This window comes from Littorina saxatilis, linkage group LG11 (assembly GCF_037325665.1).
Source record: "Littorina saxatilis isolate snail1 linkage group LG11, US_GU_Lsax_2.0, whole genome shotgun sequence".
Lineage (NCBI taxonomy): Eukaryota > Metazoa > Mollusca > Gastropoda > Littorinimorpha > Littorinidae > Littorina > Littorina saxatilis.
Genome location: NC_090255.1, coordinates 45,364,111 through 45,378,418, shown reverse-complemented (window position 1 = coordinate 45,378,418; position 14,308 = coordinate 45,364,111). Strand labels below are relative to the sequence as shown.

The 14,308-nt window shown below is 43.2% G+C and overlaps 1 protein-coding gene across 2 annotated transcripts in view; it reads right to left on the bottom strand.

Moving 5' to 3' along the window:
- Positions 1 to 1,549: 1,549 nt before the first annotated feature.
- LOC138980588 (GTPase IMAP family member 4-like) overlaps positions 1,550 to 14,308 on the bottom strand; it is a 30,930-nt gene continuing 18,171 nt past the window's right edge. Inside the window, exons 1-5 of one of the 2 annotated variants that reach the window (XM_070353489.1) lie at positions 11,756 to 11,785; positions 10,148 to 10,255; positions 8,396 to 8,491; positions 5,962 to 6,125; positions 1,550 to 3,650 (exon numbers count right to left, since the gene is read on the bottom strand). In XM_070353489.1, the coding sequence (XP_070209590.1) occupies positions 2,628 to 3,650; positions 5,962 to 6,125; positions 8,396 to 8,491; positions 10,148 to 10,255; positions 11,756 to 11,777 (1,413 nt within the window). In that variant the 5' untranslated portion in view covers positions 11,778 to 11,785 and the 3' untranslated portion in view covers positions 1,550 to 2,627. Of the gene's footprint in view, positions 3,651 to 5,961; positions 6,126 to 8,395; positions 8,492 to 10,147; positions 10,256 to 11,755; positions 11,786 to 14,308 lie in introns of those variants that run through there. The other variant, XM_070353488.1, reaches the window with a different exon arrangement.

Sequence of the window (14,308 nt, the reverse complement as noted above, 5' to 3'; positions counted from 1 at the left end):
GCCAGCCAGCCAGCCAGCCCATTTCTTTCAGCCAGCCAACCAGCCAGCCAGCCCATATCTTTCAGCCAACCAACCAGCCAGCCAACCAGCCCATTTCTTTCAGCCATCCATCCAGCCAGCCTGCCCATTTCTTTCAGCCAGCCAGCCAGCCAGCCAGCCAGCCAGCCAGCCAGCCAGCCAGCCCATTTCGTTCTTTCAGCCAGCCAGCCAGCCAGCCAGCCAGCCAGCCAGCCAGCCAGCCAGCCAGCCAGCCAGCCAGCCAGCCAGCCATTTCACGTAGTATATGACTATGACCTTTTTGTTCTCAAATGGGGCAACTATTCTCAAATGGAGCAAAAATTCCGAAATGGGCTTTGTTATTCTCAAATGGGGCAAAAATTCCGGAATGGGCTTTGTTATTCTCAAATGGAGCAAAAATTCCGGAATGGGCTTTGTTATTCTCAAATGGAGCAAAAATTCCGGAATGGGACTTTATTATTCCGGAATCGGGCATTTATTATTCCGGAATATTTCATATTCTGAAATGGAGCAACAATTCCGGAATGGGACTTTATTATTCCGGAATCGGGCATTTACGTATTTCATATTCTCAAATGGTACAAATATTTTTAGGGCTACAACATTTTTTGGGGGTTGTTGCGCATTGCAGGGCAGAAAAATCCCGAAAAACCCCTGCGAGGGTCGTTAATATCTGCAAAAGATACACAAAACATGACCCGTCCAATCGCCAATCCCCAAATAATGTTTTTCACGTCATTTTACACTATTTTTGGATGCATACTCGTGGTTGCCTCTCTTACCAAAGTCATTCAGAGTTGCTTCCCTTGGACCCTTTTCATCACAATGCCGCCATTTCTTGTCTGCATTTTGTTTACGGCGTTTCCTTCTTGTTTTCGCCTTTTTTTTACCCTTCTTATCATGATAAGCAGTCACATTACTCATTTATGTTTCCATTCATTACATTTTACTAGCATTTTCTTGCTTATTTTATCCGTTTTTTACATTTTCAGCCTCGTGGCAAAATTTTTTCTCAGGGGAGCTAAATGCGCTTTCTTCTTACAATATTTGCTAACAGGAGTTGCTCCCCTTAGACCGTTAGCTTCATTTTGCTCGCTCTTTTACCGCATTTCAACTATTTTATTTAAGGGAGCTAATTTACTTTTTTTTTTACAGGTTTTTTCACAGCCGTTGCTTCCCTTGGACCACTACCTACACTTTTTCCATCGATGTTTGCAATTTATACAAGGTTAGTTTTTTTAGCTTTTTTATTTGTTTCTTTGTTTCTTTTTTTTTTCTTTATTTAGGGTTATTTTGTTTGTTTATTTATTTCTGGGTTTGAAGGTCAAGGGATTTTAAGTAGGTCAAGGGTGATTTCTTTTAAGTAGGTCAAGGTTCTTTTTAAAAGTAGGTCAAGGTTCGTTTTCTTGGGTTAGCGATACGCACCTAAGAAGCTGCAGGTCTTGGCAGGATGGTCACAGAAAAACACACAAGCACACCAATAACCACACTAGCCATGACAATCGCACAAAAAATACATCAGCACAAAAAATTTACTTCAAATTTTATTAACCAACTAAAAAGGTACATGCACTGATAATGTGCATAGTTTCCTTGACAAAAGGAATATGTAATGTTCACAATGAGCCTAATCAAAAATCTTTCTACTATATTTTACCTTCTAAAGCAAATCTGACCTCGAATCTAACCATTGGTATTAGGAGGCACCCTCCGTCGCGATATAACCTTCAATGGTTGAAAACGACGTTAAACACCAAATAAACAAAGAAAGAAAGGAGGCACCCTTGCACAAGAAGTTCAAGGAAACAATTACAAATCTGTAGTGGTCTACACACATAAATCTGTAGTGGTCTACACACATAATTCTGTAGTGGTCTACACACATAATTCTGTAGTGGTCTACACACATAAATCTGTAGTGGTCTACACACATAATTCTGTAGTGGTCTACACACATAATTCTGTAGTGGTCTACACACATAAATCTGTAGTGGTCTACACACATAAATCTGTAGTGGTCTACACACATAATTGTTATGACGAGTTTGCAAATAAAAAGTATTCCCAGACGTGGTGAAGAAAAAGTCAGACAAAGTGTCAGTTTGTACACTTTAGCCAGTTTGACGAATTGGTTTTTCTTTGAATAGCGTTGCCTTTCAGTTCTTCATGGTCGTTCCTACTTTCTTGTCCATTCACTTCCTCTATGACATATACTGGTTCTAATGACTTCAATATGTTCTGTCAATTAAAAGCATACGCTGTGCATAAACAAACTTTTTTTGGACCGGGTGAAGGGTGGGGGGGGGGGGGGGGGGGGGGCGGGAGGGAAACACAATACAAACAGTATTTCTGCTAACAACAAACCACACCAGAGATCAAATGTACTGCAACTACAATAGAATATATTCATACATAAACACCAGATATGAAGTTACCATTGAACGTATAAAGAAGTTAAAAGCATTTTGGGGGGTTTCATGTTTGGGGTCACTTAATTAAAACAAAGAATGCAAAGTGTAAAGTAATCAAAAGTTCGAAGCACAGATCTACAAAAAGATGGCTTCCTCAACAGGATGTAAAACGAGCATAATAATCCGCTTCAACAGCGCCTAGCTGAAGAGCCAGCTAACGGCTTTAAATGGAGCGGCGATGACGGTTGCCACACCACCTGCAGCCCAGTCCACCCAGCCCTGCTCCTCGTTCTTTGCGACGTCTTCCTTAAACCTTGTCAACTCCTCTTCATACGCCTCTAGCTTCAGCCTCGCCTCCTCCCTCTCCTCTGCCAGCTTCTCCTCCTCTAGCTCCTTTTGTTCCTCGATCTTTCTTTGCAGCCTCTTCACCTCCTCTTCCTTCTCTTTCTCCAGACAATGCTGCAACTCTCTCTTTTCTTTTTCGTGTTTCGATCTGAGCTGGTTCTCCTCCAGTTCCCGCTTCTCCTGCGTCAGCTGGTCTGCCATGGCTTTCAGCTCCTCACGCTTTTGCTCCTCCTCTTGCTTCATTCTCTCCCTTTCCTCATCCATGGTGCGCTTCCTTTCCTCGTCCTTTTTCTCCATCTCCTTCTTCATTTCTTCCACTTCAATCTGAGCAACCTTAGTTTTCGCCTCAAGCTCCAGGACATACTTTTCTCTTTCCAGATCTTTCCTCTGCACTTCTTCCAGCCTTTTCTGCACCTCTTTCTCCACGCCTTCGCCGATCATGCCGTACTTTGGGCACATGTAGGGCTTGTCCTCGTGCTCTTCATTCATGCTCCTGACCATGTCCAGCAGTTGTTCAACCTGTTGTTTGGTGTTCTTGGCGTTGTTGTTAAAGACCAGGCGTCTGTTTTTGCACTCGCTCAAGACTTCCACGAGTTCCTTGGGTGCTGCCTTCATCAGATCCGCGAAGCTCTTCCCACTGTTCTCCAACTCGTCGCCGCCCGTGAAAAGAAGGATCATGTAATCCACGACGTGATCATCAAAGAGAGCCTTCAGCCTGTTGTACACTCCGTACTCCTCTGCCGTGAAGCGGCCCAGCCTGATGACGTAGAGAATGGCGTGAGGCCCCGGATGTGTGCAGGCGACGGCCTGCACGATGACGGTTGAGATCTCTGTCTGTGTCTTGTTCGTGTCGTACAGCCCCGGGCAGTCCATGATCTGAAAGCAATGCCGTCATTTCTGTCATTGTAACTGTAATGTTTTATCTGTTTAAAATTCTTCCTTAATGTTCAAGCACTTCCATTCTTCCGGCTTGAACAGCGCAATATTTCACAGTTGTGTTTTTACACACAAAATATCCTCACAGTTTGACAGCAATAAGTTGGTTGATCATGAATATCTTGCTTTTTCTGTTGTATCACTCCCAAAAATGTAAAAGCAGGCTTACTTTGCACCAGTCACAGTTATCTTCCAGCTCATTTGAGCTTACACATAATCGTTGAATCAACAAAACCACTTAGCACAGGTAAGTGTCACTTTCCCGCGTAGCCAAATAGGTCCCAGAAAGTTAAAACCAAGAAGGTAAGGTATCAAGTATCATACTCATGTGAGTTTACCCTTTTAGAAATCAGGGCTGATTTCTCACTGTGCAGAGCGAGCTGCCATATAGTACGGCGCTTCTCACTGTGCAGAGCGAGCTGCCATATAGTACGGGTCAGGGCTGATTTCTCACTGTGCAGAGCGAGCTGCCATATAGTACGGCTGATTTCTCACTGTGCAGAGCGAGCTGCCATATAGTACGGCTGATTTCTCACTGTGCAGAGCGAGCTGCCATATAGTACGGCTGATTTCTCACTGTGCAGAGCGAGCTGCCATATAGTACGGCTGATTTCTCACTGTGCAGAGCGAGCTGCCATATAGCACGGGTTAGGGCTGATTTCTCACTGTGCAGAGCGAGCTGCCATATAGTACGGCTGATTTCTCACTGTGCAGAGCGAGCTGCCATATAGTACGGGTCAGGGCTGATTTCTCACTGTGCAGAGCGAGCTGCCATATAGTACGGCTGATTTCTCACTGTGCAGAGCGAGCTGCCATATAGTACGGGTCAGGGCTGATTTCTCACTGTGCAGAGCGAGCTGCCATATAGTACGGGTTAGGGCTGATTTCTCACTGTACAGAGCGAGCTGCCATATAGTACGGGTCAGGGCTGATTTCTCACTGTGCAGAGCGAGCTGCCATATAGCACGGGTCAGGGCTGATTTCTCACTGTGCAGAGCGAGCTGCCATATAGTACGGCTGATTTCTCACTGTGCAGAGCGAGCTGCCATATGGTACGGCGCTTCTCACTGTGCAGAGCGAGCTGCCATATAGTACGGCGCTTCTCACTGTGCAGAGCGAGCTGCCATACAGTACGGGTCAGGGCTGATTTCTCACTGTGCAGAGCGAGCTGCCATATAGTACGGCTGATTTCTCACTGTGCAGAGCGAGCTGCCATATGGTACGGCGCTTCTCACTGTGCAGAGCGAGCTGCCATATAGTACGGCGCTTCTCACTGTGCAGAGCGAGCTGCCATATGGTACGGCGCTTCTCACTGTGCAGAGCGAGCTGCCATATAGTACGGCGCTTCTCACTGTGCAGAGCGAGCTGCCATATAGTACGGCTGATTTCTCACTGTGCAGAGCGAGCTGCCATATAATACGGCGCTTCCCATTTTCTTCTTTTCCCGGAATGCGTATATTTATGTTTCCAAGCCATTCAACTTTAGCGTGGGATCTTTATGTTTCCAAGCCATTCAACTTTAGCGTGGGATCTTTATGTTTCCAAGCCATTCAACTTTAGCGTGGGATCTTTATGTTTCCAAGCCATTCAACTTTAGCGTGGGATCTCTATGGTGCACATGCATGCACACGGAGTGGTTGGGACACCGAGGTGAGTCTGCACACGGAGTTGTTCGGACACCGAGGTGAGCCTGCACACGGAATTGTTCGGACACCGAGGTGAGTCTGCACACGGAGTTGTTCGGACACCGAGGTGAGTCTGCACACGGAGTTGTTGGGACACCGAGGTGAGCCTGCACACGGAGTTGTTGGGACACCGAGGTGAGTCTGCACACGGAGTTGTTGGGACACCGAGGTGAGTCTGCACACGGAGTTGTTCGGACACCGAGGTGAGTCTGCACACGGAGTTGTTGGGACACCGAGGTGAGTCTGCACACGGAGTTGTTGGGACACCGAGGTGAGCCTGCACAAAGTTGGGTCTGGAAAATAAATCCCTCGTCGAACATGGGGATCGAACCCACGCTGATAGGGACAAACTAGTTTCAAGCCAGCGCCAATAATGACTGACCTGTCTCCAACCACTTTGTCGCTGAGTCAAAAAGGTCGAAGGAACGAGTTAAAACCAATATCCCACTTCAATCACTTTGCTGCATAGCCAAAAAGGTTGAAGAAACGTTAACACCAATATCCCACTTCAATCACTTTGCTGCATAGCCAAAAATGTCGAAGGAAGGTTAAAACGTATATCTCACCTCAATCACTTTGCCATCCCTGTCCACACTGTTAAAGTCGCAGATCGATGTGACAGACGAGAAGGTCATGCCCGCTTCAAACTTCTTCTCCCCCAGGATCGTGTTTCCCGTCGTGCTCTTGCCGCTGCCTGTCTTCCCCAGTAGGATGAAGCGAAACACCTCCTCTGAAACAATTACCACAACAAAATGACAAAACAAAACAAGATATTACACTCTGTCTGAATTCTTCTCTGCTCATTCTATTCATTAACAAAACAAGAAGAGCAAACGCTCGATCGAGTCACTTTCGCAGTTCTGAATATTATATGAGGCATCAGATGGACAGGAAGAAATTGCTATTCACAACACAATGAGTCACGTTCACATAAAATTTGAGCCCGGTCACTTTTATAGTTTCCGAGAAAAGCCCAACGTTAAGTTGTGTGTTGCCGAACAGAAAAGGCTAGTTATCTCCCTTGTTTTTCTGATAACGTTCGTAAAAGGCTACAGATGTAAATACTTTGATGTAAAGAATAATCCTACAAAGTTTCAATCACGTACATCCGATGAACTTTGTCAAAGATATAAAATGTCTAATTTTTCCTTTGACGCTGACCTGTGACCTTGAAAAAGGTCAAAGGTCAACGAAACCATCGTTAAAGTGTAGAGGTCATTGGAGGTCACGACTAAACAAAATATGAGCCCGATCGCTTTGATAGTTTCCGAGAAAAGTCCAACGTTAAGGTGGTGTCTACGGACGGCCGGCCGGACGGCCGGCCGGACGGCCGGCCGGACAGACTAACACTGACCGATTACATAGAGTCACTTTTTCTCAAGTGACTCAACAAGATATTACACTCTGTCTGAATTCTTCTCTGATCATTCTATTCATTAACAAAACAAGATATTACACTCTGTCTGAATTCTTCTCTGATCATTCTATTCATTAACAAAACAAGATATTACACTCTGTCTGAATTCTTCTCTGATCATTCTATTCATGTTCTTTCTCTGTCCACTCTTCTCTTCAGCTGATTATTTGTGTAGTGCTGATGAAGACAAAAAGTCCAAAACTAATTCGTGTTTATGTATTCATGTCGCTGTTTTCCGGTGAGTAATTTTTATTGTAATTCAATCAAGTTTGCGTTTTAATGAAACAGATCCTGTGATTGGTCAGAAAGCCCCAACTCATTAAAAATTACCGGTCATTAATCGTCGATAACCACTCGCTAAAAAATCCATTAACAAACCTGCTGGCGAGGCAGTTGATACAGCCTCAACTAGTCTCGGTTAGCTTTGAGGGTCATTTTACAAGTAGCAAATATGAAGGCCAACGAAATACCGAGACCATAAGGTATGCGAAGTGATGACGTCGAATACGTGACGTAAGTTGATGCATGAATTCTTTCAGTCAATTCCAAAGATCCTTTTGTGATGAAAAGAATTTGTTTTAGAGTTTGCTGTCCAGAAACCCGTCTAAAAAGAAAGGAAAATGTGTGTGAAAGAAAACAAAACAGGAGCAGAGTGATACGATAGGAATACAGAGACATATTTCTTGGGACTTGACCCTGACTGAAAGTAGTGTGTGAACAGAACAGAACCAATTCTGTCTGGTTACAACCGCATGAAAGCAGGAAAGAGATCGTCGTCAGATTGAATTACAATAACATTAACATGCTTCCATTTGAAACTTCTCGGTCTTCATCGTGGATTGACGCGCTTTTGTCGGGCGTCAATCCCCGATGAAGACCTCGAAGATTCAAATAGAAGCATGTTAATGTGTAATTGTTATTGATCCTACATACGTGAGAGAGACACCCGTGAGATAATAATCGTTCAAATCACACGTGTGTATATCATGTAAATGAGGTCATGTCAAGCAAGTCTGGCAGGGACCTGTTTTTCCACTGCTTATGAGGCCAAAGTCACCAAGACAAACGTCATTATAGAAACAAAAATTGCGCTCGCTAATTACCCTCGATGAATCTTTAGACCTAACACGTCAGGCGACACTTTCAGAGTGACGTTTCTTGGCTTTGACGTAATAGATTGCACGAGGCTTTAGAAGAGATCGAGGTTCCAAAAACAAGCGTCTTCAATTTAGCTGCCTCGACTACAAGAAATGTTCAGTAGTATTCTCTATCTATTTCCTCTCACCTTCAGTCCCGTGTTCCATTTAAAAAAAACAAAGGCAAAAAGTCTAAGAGACGTAAAACCTTGTTGCACCTTGCTTTGTATTTGTGAGTGTGTGTGTGTTGGCGAGGAGGGAGGTCTTTTAAAGAAACCATATTGATAATGGTTAGGGAGTTTTTGTCCATTCATTAAATGCAAAAGGTTTATTTGAAACGACAACCTCCACTCCCAGTCCATATATACAAAGCGCATAGACGTTGATACAATAGGTTGGAATCATGTTGATAAATGTGAATAGTCAGAATGCATGAGATCAACTCACTTGGCTTTTCCTCCGTATCTCCCCTCAAGTAAGAGGTGACTTTGTTCGTTACGGAAGAAAGGAGGCTGGTATTCTCCTTTCCTTTGACAGTCGAACCTGAAACAGAATTTCTTCTTTTTTTTATGGCGGGCCTGGCTGTTTAACAGCTTTAGCAACTACTGACATTTAAACTGTAGTTCCTCTCACTTCCGTATTATCCCTGTCCTCCAGAAGTCCTTTGAAATTGCCTGCACCCCTAACAAAATATTTCTTGTGAATTTGATCTTAACATAGGCATTCACTTTACCGTAGGTTTAGGGTTAGGGTTAGATCCAGAATGATACCGGAAGTTAGTTTCGTATGCAGTCATAAGATCCTGAAAGTTTCAAAGCAATCCACTCGATCATTATTGAGTTTCAAAGAAATCCACTCGATCATTATTGAGTTTCAAAGCAATCCACTCGATCATTATTGAGTTTCAAAGCAATCCACTCGATCATTATTGAGTTTCAAAGCAATCCACTCGATCATTATTGAGTTTCAAAGCAATCCACTCGATCATTATTGAGTTTCAAAGCAATCCACTCGATCATTATTGAAATACAGCGGGTTTCTTCATGGTACTCCTCAAAATTGACACAAAAATCTCTCGATCCGTCGCGATATAACCTTCGTGGTTGAAAACGACGTTGAACACCAAATAAACAAAGAACCTCTCGATCCGTCGCAATATAACCTTCGTGGTTCAAAAACGACGTTAAACACCAAATAAACAAAGAACCTCTCGATCCGTCGCGATATAACCTTCGTGGTTGAAAACGACGTTAAACACCAAATAAACAAAGAACCTCTCGATTTTGACCGCTCATGCGATCGACACCTGCAAGAAATGCGCAAGATAGCAAAATGTTCTAGATATAAAATTTATTTGAATTTTTCATTAAAGTTATGCCTAATATGCATTTGATTTTTTAAATTGGTACCTTACTTTTTTGTCAGGTCGATTTTGGGGGTACCCTTATTTTGACAAAAGTCCAATGACCCATAAAAAAATTATTTTTTGGTCGCATATGTGTGCCAGATAGGCAAGTTGAGTTCCTTAGATGGCATGAAAAGTTTAAATAAAATGACGCGGGAATTTATTTATTTTATTTATATGGGAGATTTATATAGCGCTTGACGTTCTGTAAGCGCTTTACATATTAATTTCTGCCGTGTGAGATGGAATTTTTTACACAATATATCACGAATTCACATCGGCCAGTAAATCTCAAGCCATTACGGCGAATATTTACTTTTCACGGCCTTTTATTCCAAGTCACACGGGTATTTGGTCAACATTTTTTATCTATGCCTATACATTTTTGCCTGCAAATACCCTTTTGTAAATCGTGGGATCTTTAACGTGCACACCCCAATGTAGTGTACACGAAGAGACCTCGGTTTTTCGTCTCATCCAAAAGACTAGCACTTGAACCCACCACCTGGGCTAGAATAGGGGAAAATAATTGCTTACGCCCCGACCCAGGGTCGAACTCGCAACCTCTCGCTTCCGAGGCAAGTGCATTTTACCACTCGGCCACCCTTTCCCCAGCGAATGAATGTTTTATTTGAGTACAAAAAGGGGTGCACTAATGTTTCTGTACAGGATAGATATAGTTGGGTTGAATTTGAAAATAAATATGCTCATTAAGTTCACTGTTGACATATTTTACAAGACAGGTCAGGAAACTGGTTTTCAAGTCGGGTCTGACAACAAAAAGTGAAGATTACCTGGAGTCCACCTTTGTCCCCCTGCTGAAGGCTTGGGTTCAGTCGGCGAGGACTTGTCAAACAATTGAGCTCGTTCCTTCACACGCCCGCGGGTCACCAACGCGTCGACTGTGACAATAAAAGCAAAACAAGTAGAAAAAGGCTGTTATTTTGAAAACACTTGAATTATGAATATCTGTTAAATGAGATATGCTTTTTACATTTAGTCAAGTTTTGACTAAATATTTTAACGTAGAGGGGGAATCGAGACGAGGGTCGTGGTGTATGTGTGTGTGTGTGTGTGTTTGTGTGTGTGTGTGTGTGTGTGTGTGTGTGTGTGTGTGTGTGTGTGTGTGTGTGTGTGTGTCTGTGTCTCTGTGTCTGTGTCTGTGTGTCTGTGCGTGTATGTGTGTAGAGCGATTCAGACCAAACTACTGGACCGATCGTTATGAAATTTTACATGAGAGTTCCTGCGAATGATATCCCCGGATGTTTTTTTCTTTTTTTCAATAAATACCTTTGATGACGTCATATCCGGCTTTTTGTAAAAGTTGAGGCGGCACTGTCACACCCTCATTTTTCAATCAAATTGATTGCCATTTTGGCCAAGCAATCTTCGACAAAGGCCGGACTTCGGTATTACATTTCAGCTTGGTGGCTTAAAAATTAATTAATGACTTTGGTCATTAAAAATTTTAAAATTGTAAAAAAAAAAATTTTTTTTTTAAAACGATCCAAATTTACGTTTATCTTATTCTTCATCATTTCCTGATTACAAAAACATATAAATATGTTATATTTGGATTAAAAACAAGCTCTGAAAATTAAAAATAAAACAATTATCATTAAAATAAAATTTCCGAAATCGATTTAAAAACAATTTCATCTTATTCCTTGTGGGTTCCTGATTCCAAAAACATATAGATGTGATATGTTTGGATTAAAAACACGCTCAGAAAGTTAAAAAGAATAGAGATAAAAAAAAAAGCGTGCTATCCTTCTCAGCGCAACTACTACCCCGCTCTTCTTGTCAATTTCACTGCCTTTGCATCGAGCGGTGGACTGACGATGCTACGAGTATACGCTCTTGCTATAAAAATGCAGTGACTTCAGTTTCATTCTGTTAGTTCGACAGCTTGACTAAATGTTGTAATTTCGCCTTACGCGACTTGTTTTGTGTTGTTTTCAGTCACCACAGTTTCTTTTCAGTGTCTCACTGGTGACCAAGACTCACACACTGTCTCTTTACCTTCACTCTTTCCTACAGCCATGGAGCTCACAGCAGTGTCTCACTGGTGACCAAGACTCACACACTGTCTCCTTACCGTCACTCTCTCCTACAGCCATGGAGCTCACAGCAGTGTCTCACTACTGACCAAGACTCACACACTGTCTCCTTACCGTCACTCTCTCCTACAGCCATGGAGCTCACAGCAGTGTCTCACTAGTGACCAAGACTCACACACTGTCTCCTTACCGTCACTCTCTCCTACAGCCATGGAGCTCACAGCAGTGTCTCACTACTGACCAAGACTCACACACTGTCTCTTTACCGTCACTCTCTCCTACAGCCATGGAGCTCAAAGCAGTGTCTCACTAGTGACCAAGACTCACACACTGTCTCTTTACCTTCACTCTCTCCTACAGCCATGGAGCTCACAGCAGTGCTTCACTAGTGACCAAGACTCACACACTGTCTCCTTACCGTCACTCTCTCCTACAGCCATGGAGCTCACAGCAGTGTTTCACTAGTGACCAAGACTCACACAGTCTCTCTTTACCGTCACTCTCTCCTACAGCCATGGAGCTCATAGCGGTGTCTCACTAGTGACCAAGACTCACACACTGTCTCTTTACCGTCACTCTCTCCTACAGCCATGGAGCTCATAGCAGTGTTTCACTAGTGACCAAGACTCACACACTGTCTCTTTACCGTCACTCTCTCCTACAGCCATGGAGCTCACAGCAGTGTCTCACTAGTGACCAAGACTCACACACTGTCTCCTTACCTTCACTGTCACGATTTAGTGACATGGATCCAGAGAGGGACACCCTGTGGGGTGCCTTTCTCAAATTACGACGAAAAGCGCCTGTGCTTGTACGGGCTATTTTCTGCTGACCGAGCTTAGCACGGGAAATACGTTTTCCTGCACGCCTGGCTGGCATGCGAGGGGTGATATTTTGATACAGGGGTTCCACGTGCGTGATTTTGCTTGCTTGACGAAATCGACTGTGACTGAACTGGATACGGGACACGTGGAGTCACGTGATGTTTTTTCAAGGTTGTTTGGGGAAGACATGAGAGGACACTTGAACACAGGGCAGCGACAGAAGGATCGTTCTTCCTCCATCCTAAAGTTAGATGGTCTTCTACACGTGGTGATATATTATTTTAAGTCAGCGTGCCGTTCTGCAAGTACAGTAGGGCTTTAGGAACTACGAAGGAGAGGACACTTTTCGCTGTTTTACCTGTGCTGGCAACAAGGTTGTCAGGTTTTGATTCTTGGCTGAGCGGGGGATTTTTCCCACGCATAAAGTAATTCAGGAAGAAGGGGATGGCGGTATTTTCGTCGACGCCGGGACGGAAGCCATTCAAAAGGGAGCGGATTCGCTTAAAGGAGAGCTACTTACATTAGGCTGTTGAGGTAATAAATCATTAATTAACGCTGTTGACGAGTCTGTGTTTGTGAAAAGAAATACTCTGTTGTTCTTTCCAGGTTAGCGCATAATTTGCTCTTTGTGACTGTCACAAAGATGTGAGTAGCATATTTGTGAGGTGAAACCACGTCGTGTTTTTAACCTCCCTAAATATTGAAGTGCGATGCGTAGGTGACCGGAGAGGCGTTATCACGGGTTTTGTGCGTTGCACGAGAAAACCATAGTTTGACATGAACTGTAGCTGGTCTGGGGTTAATAACGTCACAGCGTTTAAGATTTTCAACCGGGAAGGTTGTCAGCGCGTGTCGGTCTTGTTCTGGGAACAAGTACTCTTTCAAGAGACGGGTCTCTTAAGGTAAATGATTTTTGTTGTATATTATTGAAGTTGGAATACATAGCTGGAATGTAAAGGTTAGTGTATACAAAGTGCACTAAATTCTAGTGTGAAGTTTTGAGAGAATTCTTGTTGTGATTGTGTTATGGTTTTCGTTGGTAAATTCTTGAACATAATTGCTGTTACGCATTTATGTTATGTTTAAGACAGTGATACTATGTGTGGTAGTGTCAGTGATGGATTAAGTGATTCATGGATGAAGTATAGTTGGATTTTGTCTGTCGACGGAATGTGAATGTAGAATGAACGAGAGAGATGTTACATGACTTTAGTTTAGGAAGAGGAGATGGTTAAAGAGAATGTGTATTAAGACTTGGGTTAATTCTTTAGGAGTTTCCATGAGGAGTTTTCCATGGCGTGGACAAGGGACGAACCTTACACGGGAGAATGCGGGGCGATGGTGGGGGAAGAGACCACATCGGCGCAGATGGCTAGACGGCGGAGTTTCCATCGTTACCGGTCGTAGAGACGGTTTATCTCGCAAATGGCGGAAGTGTTTCTCGGGGAAAAACGTGAAAGGTGTGTGTTGGCACCTATAAGGAAAGTTTCTGGAAATTCATCATCTACGGGATTCAGCGACACAAGGATGTGTAAATGACGACATGCAGTGAGCCGTGATACGAACTCGTGAGTGTCTGTCAGCACCTTAACTTGTGCGTTAATCTATCTTTGAGAAAGTATCTTTATACTATGTATTTACATGCATTGAGTGAATGCAATATGTTTGTGTGAACTGTGTGTTCGAGAAGTTGATTCGTATTAATGTATTTGAAGTGAAGAATTGTGTTATATTTTGGTGAGGAAATAATAAGTCTGCATCCTCCCAAAGTTCTGTGTTTGGAGTGTGTTGGTGTGAAGATTGAAGTCAGTGTAATAAGATAGGGCAGAACACGTTTTCAGAGGGGATCCTTTATTCACACTAGAATCCACTTCATGACAGTGACGCTAAAATAATAATCTGTATATGGTTTTTGCAGATATGTAAAGGTGACATGTTTAAAGATGGAGTCCGTCGCGATATAACCTTCGTGGTTGAAAACGACGTTAAACACCAAATAAAGAAAGACAGAAAGAAAGAAAGAAAGAAAGGTGGAGTGTGAAGGGTACTGGTGGTTGCTGTCACTGTCGTC